The sequence below is a fragment of the Berghia stephanieae genome, chromosome 2 (assembly GCF_034508935.2).
Source record: "Berghia stephanieae isolate SIO BIC M18660-M18661 chromosome 2, UCSD_Bste_1.3, whole genome shotgun sequence".
Taxonomy (NCBI): domain Eukaryota; kingdom Metazoa; phylum Mollusca; class Gastropoda; order Nudibranchia; family Aeolidiidae; genus Berghia; species Berghia stephanieae.
In genome coordinates this window covers 3760522-3784652 of record NC_088361.1, presented here as the reverse complement: position 1 = coordinate 3784652, position 24131 = coordinate 3760522, and the positions used below count along the sequence as shown (strand labels likewise).

General features: G+C 34.2%; 1 protein-coding gene and 1 non-coding gene across 4 annotated transcripts; one reads left to right on the top strand and one right to left on the bottom strand.

Moving 5' to 3' along the window:
* Nucleotides 1–6356: 6356 nt before the first annotated feature.
* On the bottom strand, nt 6357–6428 carry Trnah-gug (transfer RNA histidin (anticodon GUG)). The gene has a single exon. It is a non-coding gene; the product is annotated as a tRNA-His (tRNA).
* Nucleotides 6429–7350: 922 nt separating this feature from the next.
* On the top strand, nt 7351–23416 carry LOC144964189 (sideroflexin-1-like). 3 transcript variants are annotated; one of them, XM_078898165.1, is made up of 11 exons: nt 7351–7490; nt 9304–9514; nt 10708–10878; nt 11207–11305; nt 11566–11641; nt 12892–12977; nt 13668–13795; nt 14603–14702; nt 15082–15129; nt 16109–18844; nt 19390–23416. In XM_078898165.1, the coding sequence occupies exons 2-10, from the start codon at nt 9351–9353 to the stop codon at nt 16203–16205; spliced, it is 969 nt and encodes a 322-aa protein (XP_078754291.1). In that variant the 5' UTR covers nt 7351–7490; nt 9304–9350; the 3' UTR covers nt 16206–18844; nt 19390–23416. The 3 variants fall into 3 exon arrangements, with proteins under 3 accessions (XP_078754291.1, XP_078754292.1, XP_078754293.1); XM_078898166.1 differs by having other exon boundaries at nt 7351–7494; XM_078898167.1 differs by lacking the exon at nt 7351–7490 and adding an exon at nt 7520–7663.
* The last annotated feature ends 715 nt before the right edge of the window (nt 23417–24131 follow it).

Sequence of the window (24131 nt, the reverse complement as noted above, 5' to 3'; positions counted from 1 at the left end):
CCTTTAAGATCTGAATCTACCTTTTATTTGTGCAATCATTAATTGTAGTCTACTGATTTCCATTATTTGAGATATACTTTGAAGTTTTGTTTTGTTAAACAATGAATTGCAATGAATCAAGTTGACTCTTTACTTCACCGACCGCTTGGGAGATTAACACTAGATGACAAATTAGAAATAAAAAGACTAGTTCCTCACAAACCAACTGATTTTGAATTAACACATCTGTGGAAATCTCGAAAACGCTCTTTTTCAGTGACATGGTATGACAGGCATGAATGGCTCACAGTTAGTTTAGAAAAAAAAAACGTTTCTTTTGTTTTTATTGTCTACTTTTTACAGATACAACAAACACTGACAAATCATGTACATCTATAGGCTATAGTGACCTTAACCACTTCCATCGTATTTCTTAACCTCCTGAACGTTGTTTTAGCACCCTTATAAGAGTGAAAAATTTCTTGCGAAATTCAATGAAACAGGAGCGGTTAAATTCGTTAATAATTCTGTCAATTCACAAAGCTGAAATAGATGCCATTCCAGATTTCAATAAACACATTATAAAAAGATTTGCAGGGATGAAACATCGCTGTGCAGATTTTCTTTACAAGTACTAAAAGTAAGTAATTTCTGTCTTAGGTTTTTTTTTCTCTTTTGATTTACATTTATCACATATTGATTGCATTATCGACCAAAACCAATCCTTTAAATGATGGACAAAGAATAATTACAAAGACCTTTTCATACGGGACTTGTATCTCAGTGTTGTGGCTTGTTGTTTTCATGAATTATTTGTTTTTGTGAGTTTTGTCCACTCGTAGAAACTATCGACCCTCCCCCCACCCTTCCAAAAAAGAGAGTTTTTAACATGTGCTCTCTCCTCTTAACCGTGTTCACTGTTTTAGAATTTTTTTTCCTCTTCTTATCATGGCACCACCATATGCCGTCAATACGCCACGCCGCTGATACTTACCTTCTTTCACACCCCCTCCCCCCTCCCCTCCCTCCCCCCCCCCCCACACACACCCACACACATGGAGAGAGAGAGAGAGAGAGAGAGAGAGAGAGAGAGAGAGAGGGGGGGGGGATGGTATAAATATAAATATAAAATCCACGTCTCCTATTATTGTACGCAAAAACCTATCGTATATTATGATTGTTTCTAATGCCTACGTGTGTACCTCCCTAATGTGATTTACTCATTGCATCCTTTGAATACAGTTTCACCTGTCACTTATCTTTGGCCTCTCTCTCTCTCTCTCTCTCTCTCTCTCACACACACACACACACACACACACACAGACACACAACTTCACTCACATACTCTCTCTCCAGCGGCGTGGCGTATTGACGGCATTTGGTGGTGCCATGATTAGAAGAAGAAAAAAATTCTTAAACAGTGAACACGATTAAGAGGAGAGAGCACATGTTAAAAACTCTCTTTTTGGAAGGGTGGGGGGAGGGTCGATGGTTTCTACGAGTGTACAAAACTCACAAAAACAAATAATTCATGAAAACAACAAGCCACAAAACTGAGATACAAGTCCCGTGTGAAAGGTCTTTGTAATTATTCTTTGTCAACCATTTAAAGGATTGGATTTGGTAGATAATGCAATCAATATGTGATAAATGTAAATCAAAAGAGAAAAAAAAAACTATGACAGAAATTACTTACTTTTAGTACTTGTAAAGAAAATCTGCACGGCGATGTTTCATCTCTGCAAATCTTTTTATAATTTGTTTATTGAAATCTGGAATGGCATTTGGCATCTATTTCAGCTTTGTGAATTGGGAGAATCATTAACGAATTTAACCGCTCCTGTTTCATTGAATTTCGTAAGAAATTTTTCACTTTTTTAAGGGTGCTAAAACAACGTTCAGGCGGTCAAGAAATACGATGGAAGTGGTTAAGGTCACTATAGCCTATAGATGTCCATGATTTGTCAGCGTTTGTTGTATCTGTAAAAAGTAGACGATAAAAACAAAAGAAACGTGTTTTTTTTTTCTAAACTAACTGTGAGCCATTCATGTCTGTCATACCATGTCACTGAAAAAGAGCGTTTTCGAGATTTCCACAGATGTGTTAATTCAAAATCAGTTGGTTGGTGAGGAACTAGTCTTTTTATTTCTAATTTGTCATCTAGTGTCGATCTCCCAAACGGTCGGTGAAGTAAAGAGTCAACTTGATTCATTGCAATTCATTGTTTAACAAAACAAAACTTCAAAGTATATCTCAAGTAATGGAAATCAGTGGAATACGATGAATGATTGCACAAATAAAAGGTAGATTCAGATCTTAAAGCATCACAAAGAAAAAATCACTCCACTTAAGTACTTAAATAAAAAAAACACACCAAAGTATATCTGTTGACAATCTTCGCTTTCTTTCTCTGACTGACACAAATACACACGCACAAACACACACACACACACACACACACACACACACACACAGACACAAATAAACACTCATACATACGTAACCATCAACTCGGCACTACAAGCAAGAAAAATGTTGGTAAATTCGTCCCCAATGCTTCGTGTTGCAAAGAATTACTTTATTCAATAATCATGAAAAAGAGGTTGGGGGGGGGGGGGGAGAGATTTTGATATGTCATATTTTTAAGTTTTATGTTGTTTTTCTTTGCTGCTCACAAATAAACCTTACAATGATCAGTGTTTTTGACAGTTAATGTAATATTTTGGATGACCGAAGTTACCCTAATTATGACGTCCCACGGTGGAGCTCTCAGATCCTGGCACAAGTCGAAGGTTTTTCCGCTATTTGAAGATAGTATAATTCGACCCAGTTTCTCGCTCAATCAGCTGTAGCGATACAAATGGATAGAGCATTAACTGGAGCTCGGATTGTTTTGCACCACGGTGTTGATTCGTCACTAATTCGCGCAGGATGTCACCAACACACGAGTCGGCGCAGTGCGTGATTCGGAATCTTGAATAGAGTGGAGACTAAAAAGGCAGTATGTTGTTGGCGAGTTGGCGAAAGACAGTGGAGTTAAAATTTCTCAGTTTTATTTTTAATTAAATTATGCCGTTAATGATTTTTAAAAGATTGGTGTGGTGCCTGGCACCATTCGATCCAATGGCCCCACGCCACTGTCTCTCTCTCTCTCTCTCTCTCTCTCTCTCTCTCTCACACACACACACACACACACAACCACACTCACATTCTCTCTCTCTCACACACACATACACACAACCATACTCACATACTCTCTCTCTCACACACACATATACACACACCACACTCACATTCTCTCTCTCTCTCTCTCTCTCTCTCTCTCTCTCTCTCTCACACACGGGTTGATATTGCAAAATTGAATGGTATCGGACAAAATACGTCATGTAATAAACCAAATTATAATAAAAATTATGGCATCTATTAAAATCATCACATAACGCATAATATAAGTTTGACTACAAATATGAACCAGCAATTCTGCTGACGAGCTGTTTTCATATCGTCCCTTTTCAAATAACACGCAGTGTGGTAAAGACTGAACGGTCCATATTATTTAAATACCCGCTCCATGTTACTACTGTTCGCGAATACCATCATAAAACTGTATAACCACCTGTTCCTCGATCTTAGTCTTGAATATCGTGTTTCGTACCTACTGTATTATATTATATCGATTTAACCAGAACTCCATCTTAATGAAAGGGCACAAATGTATAGATACTATTATAACAGCTATATAGGTGGTCGTCAATGAAAAATTATCCTTTGGTCTTAAGTGACGTGCACTTTGTTGACGTGTGTTACTGGGCACTTTAACGTAAACAAACAAAACAAAACAAAACAAAACAAAACAAAAACAAAACAAAAACAAAACGGAAAACGGTATTTCTGTTATCTCGTGGAAATAAATATTTAAAAAAAAAGGGGGGGGGGGGGGGGAATGTGACAACAAACGAACCCCCCCCCCCCCCCCCATAAAAAATAAACCCAACAAAAAATACCATCACAATTTAATTAAGATAAATAGTATTTACTACTTACATTATAACTGCCCGTTTTGCCAGTTTTGACTGAAAAACAAAACAAAACAACAGCTATTCGTTTAAAATGATGAAGAAAAGAAGAGAAAGGAAAGTTAAACAAAACAAAACAAAAACAACAACCAAAAAAAACAAACAAAAAAACAAAACAAAAACAAAAAAAACAAAACAAAACAAACAACAGCCGACCAATAAACAAACGAATTAAAAAAAAATACCATGACAATTTTATTAAGACAAATAGTATTTACTAGTAAAAAGCCCGCAATTTCGCGGGGAAAGAACTATTTTCTTTCGATATTGCCAGAATCATTTTGTTGATTAGCTTGATTACGATTAGATGCAAATTTTAATCGATGTGCTTGTCGTCGCTGCCATGCTTTATTCGGCATGATTTTAGTTTATCAGTCAGTAGATACCAATATCAATACGTCGCAAGTCTTAACCACGCTTTACTTGGGAGTGCTTTGCACTACCTTCAATACTTCGCAAATTAAAATGGCGGCCGAGAATCAAAACAATGGTCAAATTTATTAGGAAATTTTAAACTTTCACAAATCTATCAAGGTTTGTTTTAGAGTTTTTAAAACGCTTTTATACGATGACAAATTGAATAAATAAACGCCTGACAAAAGATCAACGGTGAAAATACAAATTGAATGAATACTGGGGATGTAGGAGCTTTCGGAATGTCTCCCCTTTACTTATGTTAGGTCAAATGAAAATCTGAAGCGGACGCGAAAAATATCAAGTCCCCGAATCTGTCTACTTTTGGTTTGTTCGGGCTAGAGGCTAGACAAAACCAATTGACAGTTTGCCGAAACGTTTAACTAAATATTTCCCAGGGCAATAATTATCACATCGATGGCATAAAAAAGACAGTAATATCAGCAGTAATATTAGTTGATGTTGTTAATCGGTGAAACTTGTTTAAAATTTCTGTAAATCCGAATGCCGTCATGTGATCAAGTGAATTATAACACTATGAATGCCAATCTGACAGTTCCTAGCAAACACACCCCCCTCCCTCCCCCTTCCCCCCCCCTACCCCCCTTGCTCAGGAATTTCTCTACTTGATGGACACCCCCCCCCCCCTTTTTTTTTTCTTCCACGCCACCACATTCCAAAACACACACACACACACATGTATACACTACACACACACACACACACACATACACACACACGCACACATTTCTACATACACGCAATGAGAACACACTACATAACAACACTGATCACCGCTAAATCAACACAACGGGAGTTAGGACTCTACTGGACAGATAAAGTTGATGGTGTGGCCATGGAAGTGTTAGTGTCTTCGGTAAATTTTTTATGATATCTGTTTGACTTAACGAATTTTCAAACTTACTTTAAATTATAAAAGGAAATCAAGTTATCTGTTTATCTATCTTAAAAAATACATTTCTATTTTTCAAATCTTTCAGTAGAGTGGTGCGCCGTATCAATTTTTTTATTGACTCAAATAAGCACAATGTTCTCCACAAGGCTATATTTTTAAAAAGAAAGGATTGCTTACATTATATCGGCTCTTTTTGCCGGTTACCACTGAAAAAACAAAACAAAACATTAACAACAATTCTTTTAAAACGATGAAAACAAGTAAAGAAAATAAAATTAAACAAAACAAGAAACAAAACAAACAAACAAGATTAAAAAATAACATATACAAAGAAAAAAAACCCAAACAAAACCAACCCAAAAAACAAAACAAAACAAAACAAAAACCCAAAGAGACAAAAAAAAAAAAAAAAAAAAAAACAACAAAGAAACCAATAAAAAAAATAAATAAATAAACATATAAAAAAAAACAAACAAAAAAAAAAAAACAAAACAAAAAACAAACAAAAACAACAAACAAAGAAACAAAAAACGACAACAACAAAAAATAAAACAAAAAAAAAATCTTAAAAAAAAAACAAAAAAAGACAAAAAACAAAAAAACAAAACAAAACAAAATCAAACACACAAAAAAAAATAAACGTTCGATTTCATAATTAGAATGATTCATTGATTTAAACATGCACGTCGATTTAAAAAAAAATAATCCTTTGAAAATGGAAGCAATATCATGTCCAATCTAAGTTTCTCAAAAGGGGGTAAGAGCACACAGAGGGGATGGTAGACAAAAGTCATAATGTATAAAATTCATTGTTCGTTCAAGTGAGAAAAAAAAAATTGCTCTTGGTAATTTAAAATAACCCCAAAAAAAAAAATTAGCCGCTCATCGAGATAGATATGTACAACGTTTAACTTAATGCATCTAAAGAAAGAGGGAAAAGAAGAAAAAAAAAAAAAATTGCCGATTTTACTGCCGTGACCAGGATTCGAACCTGGGTTGTTGCGGCCACAACGCAAAGTACTAACCACTATACGATCACGGCTATCCGTCGGCGTCACATATCGCGTTTATATTATATTTATACATTTTAGATCTCTGCTTAGCCGATTCTTCTTTTATTTAGGTTTGGGTGTTTGTTCAAGTCTAAAATATTCCCATATTGTTAAAGTATGACCATCCGGCCCTTTCGCTTAAATCAATAATATAACTACCTTTTGGACGGTTTCCAAGTGATGATGCAATGGCAACTCAAAGGATTCGAAGTTGAATGAGGGAGTGCTGCTAATAGGATTGCCAGATTGGTATTGAAAAGCTAAATTTCCGAAAGTTGTTATTCGAATATCCGGTTTCGTGTTATATCTTTTTAAAAAATGTATTTTGCAAAATGATTGAACAAATGGATAAGACCTAAGCAAATAAAATATATATATAGCATTGAAACAATGTCAGTGATAATTATGATGAAGGCGGAGACAGTCAATGAGTTGAAGGAGGCTCAGACCATGGAGGTTTAAGACCCATTAGGTAATGGATGAGGGCCTTATAAAGTACTTCATTTTATTTTCTGTATATTCATCCCCTTTTAGAAAGTATAATTATTAGCTTTGTTTACAGCCCATACAATCAATAGGCTCGAATCGACGTGCACTTATTTGCATATATGTCCACGCCGGCTCGAATATAGTAATAGTAAGTCATAATAAATAGGTACTCCAATTTGTTGGGGAAAGAAATAAAAAGCTCAATGGGTCTTGCGGTTCAAAAGAGCCATACTCCGGACTTAATGGGTCTTGCACCTCAAACGTATGCACATTTTGTGCTTAGTGTCGATGTTTTATATCTAGACCTAAATAAATGAATATGAAATTTCTTTTCTTCACATTAGTTTTATTGTCTATGATGAATCATTTCGCTTTTATTGAAAAAAACTATCTGGCATTTCTTCTGCCCCCCCCCCCCTTGTTGACGGCCACGGTAACCCGTAACCCGACCTAATTTTCAACTTTCGATTCCTCGACCTGTTTGTGTCATTCCCCCCGAGTTCCAATTTGGTCTCAGGCCTGCAGCAAGGCAGCAGGTGTCAAAGAACTTTTTCGAGGAAAAGGTAGGTAAGCTCATTGTCATTGTTCGCAATTCAATCAGCCCTAGATTTAGAATTCAATTCTCACCAGGTCCAGGTGCTGACTCAACTGATTATTTATTATTAATGACAACAGACTTTGACTTTGTTGTTAGGAATTTAGATCTGTCAGTGTCAGTATAGACGTCTACAAATCAGTAAGTTAGTCCTTCATCTCATCTCGTCCACTTATTATTATTACTATTACCCAGCTATGACTATCACCCCCCCCCCCCCCCTCCTTTTTTTTTCTCATAGTCTTCACTCACTCTCTCTCTCTCTCTCTCTCTCTCTCTCTCTCTCTCTCTCTCTCTCTCTTTCTTTCTTTCTTTCTTTCTTTCTTTCTCTCTTTATTTCTCTTTCTTTCTTTCTCTCTATCTATATCTCCGTCCCCTATCTCTCTATTGAGTTTATCTCTATGATGGTATCTATCTATCTATCTATCTATCTAATCTAGTTATCCATCTATCTGTCTATCTATCTTTATCTATTCAGAAAAGCTCCTACATCCCCAGTATTCTTGTTTTTGTTTTTTTTATAAAAGTCTCCCCCCTCCCAAACTCCCTACTAGAACATTTAAAAAAAAGTTTTCCCCCTCCCAAACCCACTACTAGAACAAGAATACTGGGGATGTAGGAGCTTTCGGAAGGCCTCCCTCTATTCAAGTTTCCTCTCACATCAATACCCTACCGTTCGTTTTTTTTTTCTTCGTGAAAGTTTGCCGCCGCTCAAACACCTTGCCCATTCCAACCCCCCCCCCCCCAAACTGTTCAACAACAACTTTCTACTTCTACTACTACTACTACTACTACTATTACTACAACCACTACTACTACTACTACTACTACTACTACTACTACTATTGAGCTGTCTTATCATTCCGATTGCCTCCCTGGGACTCCCTATCCACAACCTACGCCACGCTAACGTTTCATTCATACAAGTTATATTGCTTTTTATTATATTTGTTTTCCACCTTAATTTGCTTATTGTTGTGCTAACGGAGGGTTTGTCCATTTGTACCCAAAACGTCCACTGCCTGTATTGTTCCCATCCGAATCCTCTCCATTATCACTCTTTCGTTTGTATTTTCACAATCCCAGACTTCAGGCAGCTCCCACCGCTCTCTAAGTTAGTCCTAGGGAGAGTGTCGGCACTGTTCGAGGTTGATGTCTCCAATGAGAGGGTGGCTATCTTTTTATGTTTTTTATCTTATAAAATTGGCAAACAATCGTTTTTCTTCTCGGCACCTAAGTACTGGAATTCTCGACCTAATCATATCAGAAGAACAAACAGTATGGACATCTTCAAATCTAAACTGAAATATTACCTTTTTACTTTGTGATTCTTGTCTAATTTTTCAAATTGTATTTCATTTAGAATGAATGACTTGTCTAGCGCAATGTAGTTGATGTTTGAAGGATGAAGATGAATGCATAATAACATTTTATCTGTCCTCTATAAAATAAGTTTGCTGTGGTCAAGATCAGTCTTCATCACGAGAGCTGGAATCTGCCCTCTAATAGCACACTTTTCTTGATTCTTAATTATGACTGTGCATATGAATGCAGACCATTGTATTAAGTACGTCAGTATTTTTCTTTTTATGGGAGCAACAGTAAGGGAATTGCATCCTTTTGCAATTGGTGAAAGTACCCTTTAGTAATGGTTATCTGCTACACTTCCTTCCCCCTCCCCCCCCCCCCCTCCCAAAAAAAAAAAGAAAAGAAACTAACAAAGCAAAACAAAACAAACAATAAACAAAACAAACCTCATTTAATTTGAATTGTTGATGTAGTTTTCAGTGTGGGATTTCCAAGTATTGAAATAAATCAAGCTGTCAATATGTCAAGCAAGGAGCTGCTGAAAATTAATATTGAAGAGCCAAGATACGATCAAAGCACATATGGAGGTCGAGCAAGGCATTTTTTCATTACAACCAACCCTCTTAATTTGTTTGTGTCTGGTCAATCACTAGATGATGCAAAAGACTTAGTTGAACGATATAGGTACGTTTTTATTTGATTTATTTTGATTATTAACTACTATTGATTTCATGCTGGTATTTTTATGTGCTAGAGTTGGAATATTTATACTAGTAAAAAAAAAAAAAAAGAATTTGTCTTATGTATTATTTTTGTGGTATATAAATTTGCTCAGATGAGACCTAGATATGAGTATATATGTGGATAAAAATAATGAAGTTTTTGTAAAGAAAAAAAACCCAATCACGATAAAGTGGATAGTTTCGTTTTGTAATGTTTGTGTCTACCCATTGGCAGCTGTCATAGTTTGGCATATCCATCTCATTGATGCTATGAAATATTTGCTTTTTAAGAATGCATTTCCATTCTCCTTTCATACCTTTCACCATAGTTGAGTGTCTTTGGCAGTATTCTCTCATTGACACAACTTGCTCTTCATTTCATTCCAGACATGTTGGCCAAACAGTTGACCACTCTATCACTTCAATTCTCCCTGGTTTATTGATCATTCATACCACATGTGGTTGAGCTTTCGTCTTACTGAAAGATCATTTTTCAGCCAATCAAAATATCCTGTTTTGTACAATTCTCTCAAAATTGATCAATCAACATGTCTTTGTTGTTCCAAATCATTGGCCCGAATCTGTTTTGAATTGATTTATCCTGAAACCTGGCACAATCCGGGTTTATTCCTTGCAGTATGTCTGGCATCAAGAAAGTGATCATTAAAATGGTGCATCAAAATGTAAAAATCTTGTGTTCCATTTGTAACAAGTGGGTGATTATATCTTGGATTGTTGGATGCTATTCCAATGATGTTTAAACAAAAATGGAGTATTGTCATGGTTAAAGAAATAAATGTGACTAAAAGCTTGGGTATAATTAATACTTAAGAACTTTCAAATTAGAGCTATCAATCAAATCTTATCGACCAATTTGCTCCTGATTTAAGTGAGCTTCATTAGCTGCTAATATTTGCCAGGAATTAAATTTTAGTATTTTGTTATGCCTTCGTATAAATTGTTCATAATATTTAGAAAAATATCTTACTTTGAAGTCTAGTAATATATGTCTAAAGATATATCGTCATAATGTAAAAAGTATTAGCAGTTTTTATTAAAGTGTTCAATAATATCGTCAAATTAAATGAAATTTTAAAAAAAATGTTATTGCTATTCAAACACAATATTTTATTCATATTTTATTTTTATTTACAGAAAAGGAGAGTTGATTCAAAACCTATCTGAGGATGAATTGTGGCAAGCCAAAAATTTGTATGATTCAGCATTTCATCCTGACACAAAGGAGAAAATGTTTATTTTGGGAAGAATGTCAGCTCAAGTGCCGATGAACATGACTATCACAGGCTGTATGATGACCTTTTACAAGTAATATTTAATTATTCTATGGTACAGTGGCCACACACTTAAGTTTTTCATTTTGGTAGGAAATTTTATTTTTCAAATATCAATGATTAAGATGACCTCTGACTTGTTACGAATTCTCCTGAGACTTCATAGGGGGTGAACTCAGTCAAACAATAATTAAAGTGAAAAAAAAGCAGTTTTATTTGTTCTCGTGCTTTCTTGTCTTTGTTTTTTTTTTTTCCTCCCAAAAGTACAATATTCTATACTCTTTAGAGGAGGTAAGTAAGATTTTTTTAAAAACCATGTTTTCATTTTTTAATCTCTTTTATTTTGATATCTAATGTTTCAGAACAACTCCTGCTGTGCTGTTTTGGCAGTGGTTTAATCAGTCTTTCAATGCAATCGTCAATTATACCAACCGCAGTGGAGATTCTCCAATAACAGTAAAGTAAGTTTTAGTACAGGGATTTGTTGTTTATCATTGTCTTAATCTAAGAGAAAAAAAATCTTTTTAAAAATAGAAATTAAATTTCAAGGGTGCAGAAATGTGCAGATTTTAAGTATTTTTTTTCTTTTCATTTGAAACAAACCATGTAATTTGTAAGAATGAATATTGAAGCCTTTTAGGAAAAAAACCCCGTAGAAACTTATTTTAGAAAATGAATGATCAATATAACTTTTTTTCCTTCTAAATTTCTATAATTCCAGCCAGCTTGGGGTGTCTTATGTAATGGCAACAACAGGTGCAGTAGTCACAGCTCTCGGTTTGAACAGTTTGGTCAAGGTATTATTTCATTTATTCTACTAATACACTATTGATTCTATACCTTTCGCTAAAAAAAACAACTCACATCGGCCATAGGGATATAATGTACCAACGTACAAAACTACATGTAACCGTGAACGTTTAAGTCTGATTGATATAATTTAGAGAGAAGTAACCACCAAAATGGCGTCTAGAAACAAAAGCAAAGGGCTGAGTGATGTCATTTTCATTTTTTCTATGGTGTGAATGGTTTATAGCCATGACATTTTCTAACTTAGTTGTTTTGTGTGCTTGAAATTTATATAGATTTGTATCTCAACATCGTGTTATAATTTTAGATAGCAATGGTGTCCTGTGCAAACCATTCAAGCCTGGAAGAGATAGTTTCTCAGGAGAGTGAAAAAACCTGTTTATTGAGGAATGTTTATTGTTTATTATTGTTATAGTAATTATTGTGGTATGACACTCGCTTTCGGATCAGAAGGTCCTGGGTTTGAGCCTCGCTCGGTGCATAGTTGAGTCCTTGGAAAAGACTCTTTACTCACATTCTCTTACCGTACTCAGATGTAAAATGAGTACCTAGCCATTAACAGCGTTGTCTCTGTTGGAAAAAATTGTAATATCGTCTAACATGCGTCATGTCTCAATCGACATGTTGCTGTTTGTCAGGGACCTTTTGTAAAGCGCTTTGAGCACATTTAGCGGCTATTGCGCTATATAAAAGCTCAATTTCTCCCCCCCCCCCCCCAAAATGACTTTATTCAATTACCAATACCATGTTTTTGGTTCCAGGAAAATGCATTTATTCATTATGTAATGGACTTTTACTTTTTACATGGCGTTCAATCATCACTGTCTTGGACAGTTTTGAAGTCAAAATGTGACAAGAAAGTTGACAAATCTTTTAGACATTTTTTAAATGTCTAAGGAATGAATAAAGTTGATGTTACTCAATTCTTTGTTGTTTTTTGTGATTAGTTCCTGCTTAAATCATCTAAGAGACAATAAACCTTAAAGGTTACGCTTAGTTTTGTGTGGGTACAATTGATCTGGCAGGCGGAATAGAAGAATATTCTACCTAACTGCCAACCATCAATTGTGATACAATTCTGTCCTTTTCATTCAAAACTAGTCAATGCAAAATGTGATCTTTGGATAAAATATCGGAGGAACACGTCTTTATATGACAGTTTGTAGATTAGATAAGGCTTAGATTAATGAAATATTGGATATATATTTATTTGTTTATTTTTTGTTCCACTCTCCAGAGATTTCCTCCAATAATTGGTCGGTTTGTCCCATTTGCTGCTGTAGCAGCTGCTAACTGTATAAACATTCCCTGTATGAGATCAAGGTCTGTATTCACCTGAATTGAATCAGAACTTTTACTTTCCTAATTATTCACAATATTAGCCCCCTCCCGAATTTAATTCCCCTTCCCAATAAGATTTGATAGGTAACAGAAATAAATGGAGAAATAAAAATAGATAAAAGCCATGTTGAATATTGAGAGCTATCCGATTTCAGACCACATTCTGTGGTGAAAAAATTGACATCTGCAGGCATATTACTACTAAAACTGTGATCAGTGTTTACTTTTGAGCAATGTTTCAAGTAGTTTTGATCCCAATATTTTATTATTTGTTAACAATGTCCAAAATATTTTTAAAAAAAACAAAAAACGAGTATAAATAAATTGAACTTTTATAGTGCAATTCCACCAAATGTGCTCAATGCACTTTACAAGGGGTCCCTAGCTAACACCTGTGTACAGGAAGAGAATGTGAGTAAAGAGCCTTTCCCAAGGACTCAACTATATGTCGCTCAGAGTGGGACTCGAATCCTGGATCTTCTGGTCTGAAGGCGGGTGTCATACCACAGGATCACATAGCAGCATAAATGTTGTAGTGAAATTAAATTCCTTTTGAATAACCTGTATATTTTGTAACTCATTTATTTTTAGAATAGCTTTTTTAATCAAAGAAATTAGAGAGATTGCTCATGTAAATCTTATGTATTATTTGCTACAAACAATGAATTTCAGAGAGATCAGCCATGGTATTCCAGTGTTTGATGAAAATGGAAATAGAGTTGGAGAATCAACAAATGCAGCCAAGAAGGCCATTTCTCAAGTTGTCGTCTCTAGGATCTTCATGGCCACGCCTGGCATGAGTAAGTGAATTGCTCACTAATCTTAGTTCTTTGTCCTGTCTACTATATTTTTTTTTTTCTTGACAAAACATCAAGTATCAAATCTGTGTCGTTTTATTTCATTATTTTGAAATTAGCTGCATTTAAAACATAGTCTTTAGCTTATTTCAAATACTTGTTTTTCGTGATTTGTTCCAAACAATTAAAGAAACATACCCCCAATTTGAGTTTTCATGTAACATATCTTTAAATTTTTTGGTTGAACATGAAATAAGACTTTGTTTGTTGTGTTAATTTTATCAAGATAATTTATTGACGTTATGATAAAGGAATAGTTTGGTGAGAAGTGTATTTTCCACATTAAGAATATTATTGGGAAACCATTCTTGTGATATTGTCATGATTATTGATTTGCTCCCTCCAGCTTGGATACATTCCATGCTGATGAAACAAGTCGAAACATCTTAGTGGGGATGCAGCTCTGTTCTTGTGTAAAATGTTTCCATCTCATTAGATCCATTGGGAGAGCTTATACCATGTGTGCCCAGTTGGGATAATAAGAGGTGAAAGTGTTGGCCAAGCTAAAGTTTTGATATTTTCATCATCTATCTAATGTTGAATGATGAAAAGACAAATTCTAATCTGTGGCAGACAAAACATCCTTAAAATGGCAAATGTTAAGGGGCTTTCTTTCGGGGATCACTTTATTTCTTTTTCTTGTAAATATAATATCACAATACACACATAATTGTATACAAGCATTTAGACTGCACTGGGTAGCAATAAGAATGATTTCATTGTTTAAAGTATGTATCATGTTTTCTCCAGTGATTCCACCTTTTATAATGAATGCCCTTGAGAAGAAACCTTGGTTAAAGTCACGTCCTTACTTGAATGCTCCAATCCAGGTCTCTCTCATCGGAGCCCTGTAAGTACACATTTTCTTTTTAATTCAGGAAATAGACTTAAATATTCTCCAATGTCCTACTGTTCTTGACAAAATTGAACTGACACATAAAAAAAAGAAATCGTTAACACAATCCTATGATCAAAGTTGGTAACAGGAAAATATGCTTAACATAGCAGCATCATTATTTTTGTAAGAATTGAAAAGTACAGGCTAAAATAGTTTGTCTTATTTTTCAAAACCAGGAAAAAATATTTAGATCATTTACAACTTATATGATATTCTGATTTAAGATGCAAATTGTACTCCTGGTTTATTTTGAAATTATCATTGCCTGTGTGTATTTGCTTCAATGTTTTATCTTTCTACACACTCTAAATTTTATTATTTTCATCTACAGATTGGTGTTTGCGACTCCATTGTGCTGTGCCTTGTTTCCACAAAAAAGGTATGTTGAATACTCAATAATAGTTCTCTATTTCTGTCAAACTGATAAAAATTGAAGGAATATGTTAGTACATATTTTACATCACCCATTTTTATACAGTAAGATTAGAGTGAGTCTTATCACAACCAGTGATCAATGTTTTTGTGAAAATACTCGAACTGAAGATGCATATTAAATAATGGATTTTAACTTGCATTTAGGACAGCACCTGCAGTACCCTATTTGTTATGGGTTCACAGCGTAGCCTTCGGTGACTTACCGAGATATTAATTCATTTATTTAAAAAAATATTTGAATCAGAACTTATTTCAATTATTAAAGACGTGTTGGAAGAAGGTGACTATAAAGTTTTTAGAATAAAATTTAAAAGTACAATGTCTGCCTTTTTCATGTCATTTTCTCACCCATTATTCATGCAAGTTCTTACTATTGTTCAACTAACTAGATATCTTTTGAAGTATATGCTTACCAAAAAGTAAAAAAATTGTCCTCAAATGGGTGTTCAAATAGTTTTCTTGGCATTTTGTTTGATTGAAGTATGCAATCTGCAAATGATTAACACATATCTGAAAGGTACCCAGTGCTGACAATGAGCAAAATTAATTCAATCAGCCCTCGCGCATGCCAGCCACATAGCTGTATTCAATATTTGTGTAGCCCTCAGACATGTGGTCTGTGAGAGCTGATTAATCACCCTGGCATTCTATCTGCCAGGAAAGAAAAAAAAAAGAGCTTAATTCTGCATTCTAAATGCGTTCAGTAAAACAATAAAAATAATGTCTCTGAAAGTCAAAATGGTTTTAATTTTTGTGAATGGTACATTCTGACTAGGTAGTAGAAGGTCGTGGATGTGAAAATGAGAGGTGTTATTATATTGTAGCAAATGTACTTGGTAATTTTTAAATTTTTTTTTTTTGGTATTTGCCTATTCCAATTTAAAGTGTGATAATTGTTTATGTCTGAATTTCTTCCCATTCAGTTCTATTGCCGTGTCCAGCCTGGAGTCTGACCTTCGAGCCAAATTGGAGGCACTAGATACGCCACCAACAAGGGTTTACTTCAATAAAGGTTTATAAATCACACTCTTTGGGGTTCCTAGCAGTTTGATGAATAGAATATGTGGTTTTTGCACTGGATAAACACACAATGTTCATACTTTCAATCAGAATGCTGCTATTTTTATCCTAGTTCAAAATTGGAGGCCAGGTTCATATTTTGCACCAGAGCCTGTTAACCAAAAGTCAAGACACACATCAGTGGGTGACAACAATTGGATATTGACAATGTTGTGCTCTGTCTAGCTTAAAATTTTAACAAATCATATTTTAACGAATTAAAAGTAAATCACATCTGGAGGCCTTCCATTCATATGAAAAGTCATACATTATTATTTATTTATATATTAATGTCAATCTGATGTATGGACATGGATACCAATGTGCAAATCTTATCATACAGGACCTTCTGGGTATAAAGCAAAGGCATAATGACTTGTCAATATAATATAATGATTTTTATTATTTCTGTATTGAACAAGATTATACAAGAGTCATGACTATTTAAGGTAGTTTTAATGTTATTTGTGTTTTGAATTTACAAAGTTACAACCATATTTATATACAATATATACACACACTTTTGATTGTTTTGAGTGCTTTGGTTAAAATACTTTTCTGTCAATAGTTGTATGCCAAAATGTTGTCGTTCAATGCCATAAATGTTGATTTTCCTTTTACAAGATTTGTATTTTAAGTCGGTGATTTCTGTTGAGCAATATTTTTTAAAAATTGCAATATTATCTTTGTTTTATGAGTTATGTATGTAGACTGTCAATGCTTTGGTAGATTTGACATTTATTTGTAATGTTACAAAACTGGGTGGAGTTCCCGACCTCCCATAGTGGGCAGGGAGGTACTTGTTCTGTCTTCTATCCCCCTGTATCTGTTTTCCAATTGCTTTCTGTCTTTGTCTGGAATGAGATTACTTTGTTTTGTCCTGACCCTGGCCGGAGTCCTAGCTGGGAGGGAAACAGTCAAATGCATAGTTATTGTTTTGGGAGATGATATTTTTTTCCTTGTAAATCATTTCTCTGTTATGTATTATTATATTTGTTATTTTGAATGTATAATGTTAGCATTTGAGTGTATTCCTCTTTGTTGGATTTTGTGCTTGTGTCCGGATGAGACTTATAGGTGATTTCAAACTAAGTACATTGGTGGTATGCTCTTGGAATCTACATCTGATCCCTATTTGTTCTTAGTTCCCCTATGTCTTACTTTTCTTGGGTGCTTTAATTGTAATTCTAGAACTTTTTACTATCCCATTTTCTTCCTTTTTACTGGCGCTGATATAACCTAAATGTGTTGCAAGCGCCGTCAAATCCTTAAAAACAAACAAACAACTTCGTTTTGTCCTGACCCTGGCCGAAGTCCTTGGCTGGGAGGGAAATAGTCGAATGTATAGTTATAGTTTTGGGAGATATTTTTTTCATTGTAAATCATCTCTCTGTTATTTACTGTTATTTTTTTTTTACTTTAACATATGATTTGTAAACATTTGAGTGTATTCCTCTTAGTGGGATCTTGTGCTGGTGTTTGAGTGAAACATTTAGGTAATCTCTTTTTAACATCTAGTCGCATGGGTGTACGATCCGATAGTGATGTCGTTTCTTCTTCTCTTTACTAGCCTATCCTGCTTCTTTGGTTTGTGATTGTATTTTTGACAGGGGATATTTTTTTTTTCTGTAAATCTTCTGCCTGTTTGTTCTTGGTTATTAATAATTTAGCTTATGATATCTTTAGGTTATGATTTTGATTTACATTTGTACTATTTTTGTTAGATTGCTTGTTTTTTTGTTTCAGCGGTCTCTCATATAACCTCAATTGTGTTGGAAGAGACCTAAAGCAACAAACAAAAATTAACATCTAGAATGTTTTTACTATCCCATTTTCTTCCTTTTTACTGGCGCTGATATGACCTAAATGTGTTGCAAGTGCCGTAAAACCGTTAAAAAACAAAACAAATTAATGTTACGATATATCAAACTTTTTTTGAAACTGAGGCATAAAAGTTTTTCGTGTCCTGGCTGATCTCTGGTCCGTCATATAGGTCAGTTTTCCAATTTAAAAAAAAAGGTTTGGGGAGTAAAATAACAATATTTTATACCTCCCCCACATCACATCCTAGTAATAAGGATCAAAATCTGTTTCTAATCCATGAGAAATTAACAAATAGGTTAATATTTTGACGAAGAGGCAGATCTGAGACCAGTGAGTATTCTAACAGCACTTTAAAAAATAATTGATTAAGTCTTTATTGTAAGTGTGATTCCATTTGTAATCTTAAAATAATTTATTATGGTATTGAATTTTTTGTATCTTATATACCTTTTTCTTTGTTTTACTATATTTTGCTTTTTTTTAAAATTTAAAAAAAACCCTTTTAATTTTAGAAGTGAATTATTTAATTATGGAGTGTTTATGTTTTGTTTATTGTACAAGAATGTATAAAAGGTTAACAATTATATGTATTTTGATTTTAAAAAGGGACTGTAATTGATTCATTGAAAAAAAAAATTATATTACTGTTCGGACATAAAGTCAATAATACTGTACATTTAACCAATTATGTTATCAGTGCCATTTCAGTACATACATATGAATTTTGGTTTGCAGAGTGTTACAATTGTTCACAGTGGCTGTTAAGTTCATCCAAGGTTACTAGGTGGGGATCCTGACCTCCCATAGCGGGCAGGGAGGTACATACTGTGTCTTCTATCCCCTGATATCTGTTTTCCAACATGCTTTCTTTCTTTGTCTTGGAATGAGGTTACTTGGTTTTGTCCTGGCCCTTTTTGGGGTCCTGGCTGAGAGGGAAACAGTCAAATGCATAGTTATTGTTTTGGGAGATGATATTTTTTTTCCTTGTAAATCATCTCTCTGTTATGTATGATTATATGTTATTTTTAATGTATAGTGTAAGCATTTGAGTGTATTCCTCTTCGTTGGATTTTGTGCTTGTGTCCGGATGAGACTTATAGGTGATCTCAAACTAAGTACATTGGTGGTATGCTCTTGGAATCTACATCTGGTCCCTATTTCTTCCTAGTTCCCCTTTGTCTTACTTTTTCTTGGGTGCTTTAATTGTAATTCTAGAACTTTTTACTATCCCATTTTCTTCCTTTTTACTGGCGCTGATATAACCTAAATGTGTTGCAAGCGCCGTAAAACCCTTAAAAACAAAAACAAACAAACATCCAAGGTTGATGTAATAATTAGACTAACATGTGACATGTCATTCTTATTCTTATCATTGTGGGACACAGGCCATAGTGAAATGAATCCCCGCCTCTCTTTAAAAAGGGGGAATCCTTCAGAGCAACAAGGCTATTGGAAACCAGTTCCCGACAGATCAAGTTAACACCTTCTTCCCAAATGCTGCTAGGTTGACAAAGACCCTGAGAATAAATTGCTGTAATGTGGACTTGAATTTTGGTAGGGATCCTGTGCCTGTTTGTGGGTTTGACTTTTTGAGCGGTCTCATACTAGACAAATGGAACGGGTTGACTGACCTTGGGATCATCTTATGTTCTCTGTATGAACTCATCTTCTGTTCTTGTGACCACAGGTAAACTATAGTCTATATCGCGGGTGGTTGGATGGGAGCATCACCCTTGAATCATATACCTATGATGTTCGCATGGGTGTACGATCCGATAGTGATGTCGTTTCTTCTTCTCTTTACTAGCCTATCCTGCTTCTTTGGTTTGTGATTGTATTTTTGACAGGGGATATTTTTTTTTCTGTAAATCCTCTGCCTGTTTGTTCTTGGTTATTTATAATTTAGCTTATGATATCTTTAGGTTAAGATTTTGATTTACATTTGTACTATTTTTGTTAGATTGCTTGTTTTTTGTTTCAGCGGTCTCTCATATAACCTCAATTGTGTTGGAAGAGACCTAAAGTAACAAAAAAAATAAAAAAAAATAGTCTATATCACTATACTGCTATTTTGGCATGAAGCGATTTATCAGTGTTGCTTGTGTAATTGAGTCCCTACTGACAATGAAAACAAATGTTTTTTTTTTTTTTTTTTTTTTTTTTTTTTTTTAAAGAAGATTAATTCTGTTATTTTCCTTTATTGATGCACTATAGAATTTACTGATTTTTCCATCGTATTAACTGGATCATGGTGTTGTATTTAGAAAATACACTTTAACATACAGTAGAATTACTTTAAACCGAAATTTTGGGGACCTTCTAAACCGTTTCGGTTTAAAGACATTTTGGTTTAAAGCAAGTTCCCGTTTTGCAATGTTTTTCAATGGTAGTAACTATTTTAAGGAAATTTGCTCATTTAATCGTATCATGGGTTTCACGTTAAATGGAGTTGTTGAATAAATGCAGTCTTCGTAACCATTAATTTTTTTTTTTTTTTTGTGTGTGTTTTAAAAATATTTTGGGGGTTTTTGTTTTCAATTCAAAACTGTTGAAAGAGTTGAGTTTGGGATGCCGTGTATTCTACATATCTCCGTCTTGATCAACTTTTTTTTCATCGACTTACATAGTATTTTGATTTTAAACTGAAACGTGTAAGCACAGTGCTTTCTTTTAGACATCTTTTAGTAAAATGTAAAGCTAAAATAAGATCGAAAGTTCTTGTGCGATAATTGATAATGAATGACGCGCAGCTACTCAGAGATGAAGTGAAATGGAAATGAAAAGGCGTGTCAATGCTAAGCTGTCTACTACACGTCCTCTTTTGTTGAAAAGCCATTAGGTTCAAAGGCCTAATTACATAGAACCTCACCCCCCCCCCCCCCTCACACACACATTTAAACAAAGTGGAAATGAAATGGCATGTCAATGGTAAGTCGTCTACCACCCTCCTCCTTATTGTCGTGTTGAAAAGTTCCAAAGCATCAACACACGAGCGAGAACATCTCGCTTTCGTGATTCTACACCCCAACTCCCCCTCTTTCCTCATTTTTCGCCTGCCAGTCACCCGCTGTCTTCCTTTTCCAGTCTGTGCGATTGTGGTGTTGGTGTTGACCAAGCCCAAGTGCAGTAATTGAAGTGTTTGCCTACCCCCCACCCCACCCATCACCTTCATCTTATACTTACGCTCTTTGTTTAATATCGCAGGGCATTATTACGTGTGGCTACCTTCCCGACTTTTTGAAGAAAAATAGAGAGAGAAAAAAGGAAGATGCTCTCAAGTTGTTTCGGTTTAAAGAAAGTCCTGCTTAGAAGTATTTCGGTTCATCGTAAGAATTAGTACAAAGATAATGAAGAAACTAGTACAATTTCTTAAATTCTTTGTGGTTTAAGGTATTTTTCGGTTTAGCTTCTTTCGGTTTAAAGTAATTTTACTATAATTGTTGACATATTGATATTAAGATAAGTATTAGATGTTAAGAACGTTTATTGACAACCTCTCATTCCTCTGCCCTATTCAACTCTCTTGCCAGCGCTGTGCTCTGGAAAATTTTGTAAACGGACATAGTGTTGATTGCACAATTTTAATTCTCTTTCTTTTTTGGGTTGGTATCCTACAATTTTATAGATGATCACTAGACCATAGAGATTTGAATAAATGATATTATAGAAAGGATCTGACAAAACTTGTTTAATTTTTTAGTCACTCCACTATCTAATGTTTTCAACAACTTATACTTATATTACTTTAATAACATTTTGCTTGGTTCTTTCTGTCCACTCTTCTGTGTTACTTTTCTCTTGACAATTATAGGGTCCAAAGGTCTACTGGACAATTTTCAACACTCATAATTGGTCCATAGTAGAAACCACCACATTTCTTTCTTTCTTTTTAAAATTATTTTTTATCATTTTGTCAAATTAATCTATTAAATTAAATACGTAATGCCTACTATTTGTATAGTTTCAACATTGTGAATATTGTAAAATGTATTGTTTGAAAATGTCTTCCCAGAATATTTAAACATTTCGACTGTTACTTTATTAATCATAAAATTATTTACATTTTGATTTTAATGTAAAGCTTTGCTCTTGAAAACGAAATATTGCCTTGTTGAAATGGTGTAGTTTTTAAAATAGTGGTTCTTTCTCGTCTTTTTTTGATAATTAATAATTTTTTAAACCTGTCTCAATCATCCTCAGTTAAACATTTATTTCATATTTTAATGAAAATAAATGGTTCTTTTTAAAATGACGAGTGTGAGACTATGACCCATAGTCAAACACTACATATTCTTTGCGTTTTGAAACCCAGAATGAAGTTTAAGTTAACAATGAAAATGATTTTGTGTTGGAAGTTATTTTATTAAATTTCACCTGATTATAATTGATATTCTTATTTGATTTGGCACCTTTGTTATCTGGTTTATAGATGGAGGTACAATGGTCATCGCCTAATATAAATAATATAGGCCTCTAAGTGACATTAGGTTACCAATTAACCAGAGTGGATTATTAGGAGAGTCACTGAGGTAGGTGTTACAATAAGACATCTAAGTAACAGGACGAGTTATGCTCATTATTATCTGAAGAAATTTCTCCCACTTTGTTTCTTTTTTCATCGTGTCAGTATTTACTTGCTCTTACTGTTTCAGTTCTCATTCATGTATTTATTACGTGATAGGAGAGAACGAATTGGTTCAACTATACCTCATCAAAAAGCAATATTCCCTCCTGACCATGTGATATGATAACAAATCACATGTACCACTGTGAAATTATTTTACTAGTCAAGAGTCGAGACTAAATCAATGATAATTACTATTTGCGTCAGAGACAGAGTGTAAAAATGTCTGGATCCACAATTAATCTGGCAGGTGCAAGGCATTGTGTCCAGGTAATTCATTGTGTGTATGAGTCTATTATTAAGTATAACAACCCTGCTGGAATGTTTTAGCTATATTTATTGCAAGATCTGTGAGTTAAGTGCAAAACTTCAAGGTACATGTCTAAGAGCCAAATTTTGAACCAGGTATTTCTTGTATATTATTCTGATATGTGCTCTGTAAAAACAGGTATTTGGTTATGAGACAAAGTATGATAAGACAATTTTATAGCTTAGGTGGGTCGGGTAAGTTAATAGGCGTTGACCAATGTCATATGATGCTAATGGAAACAATGAATTTATAATATTGTACGTAGTGTAACATTCCTAGTATTTTTATGAGAGAAATGTACAAAAGATTTAGCTAAATGTTATAGTAATATTAGCATGTATTTTAATAAGATTAATATGTATTCAAGATTTTGATGAGATTTGGAGATATAAAATAAAGTGTGCTGCAAAGCAATTTCACGATTTAATTGAATTTTTTAAAATGTTCCTATCAATGAAAAAAAAGAAGATAAATGTATTTTTTATGACTTTATATATATATATATATATATATATATATATATATATGAAAAAAATCTTAGTGATATTGAAGTTTTGATTATGTTTTCTTTAAAAGAAAACTAATGGTAGTCTTTTAGAGCCATGACAGATTAAGCAAAGCTACAATACTCTTCAACAGTCATAACGTCACTTCCTTCCTAATGACACATGGTAACTTAGTAACACTGGCTCTAAACTATCGGAACAATGGCGGACGCCATATGAAATATTTCTCCGGCGAGCATAAAATCGTATCCAGAGGAAAAAAAACCCCATAAATTTGATCATGTTTTAACTTTACAGCGGGTGGTTGGATGGGAGCATCACCCTTGAATCATATACCTATGATGTTCGCATGGGTGTACGATCCGATAGTGATGTCGTTTCTTCTTCTCTTTACTAGCCTATCCTGCTTCTTTGGTTTGTGATTGTATTTTTGACAGGGGAATTTTTTTTCTGTAAATCTTCTGCCTGTTTGTTCTTGGTTATTTATAATTTAGCTTATGATATCTTAGGTTATGATTTTGATTTACATTGTACTATTTTTGTTAGATTGCTTGTTTTTTTGTTTCAGCGTCTCTCATATAACCTCAATTGTGTTGGAAGAGACCTAAAGCAACAAACAAACA

Bases quoted from the DNA above. Each gene is read 5' to 3' on its own strand.
- LOC144964189 (XM_078898165.1), top strand. From the start codon at position 9,351: ATGTCAAGCAAGGAGCTGCTGAAAATTAATATTGAAGAGCCAAGATAC. The intron at 9,515-10,707 runs GTACGTTTTTAT...TTTTATTTACAG, and splicing joins GACTTAGTTGAACGATATAG to AAAAGGAGAGTTGATTCAAA. The intron at 12,978-13,667 runs GTCTGTATTCAC...AATGAATTTCAG, and splicing joins ATTCCCTGTATGAGATCAAG to AGAGATCAGCCATGGTATTC.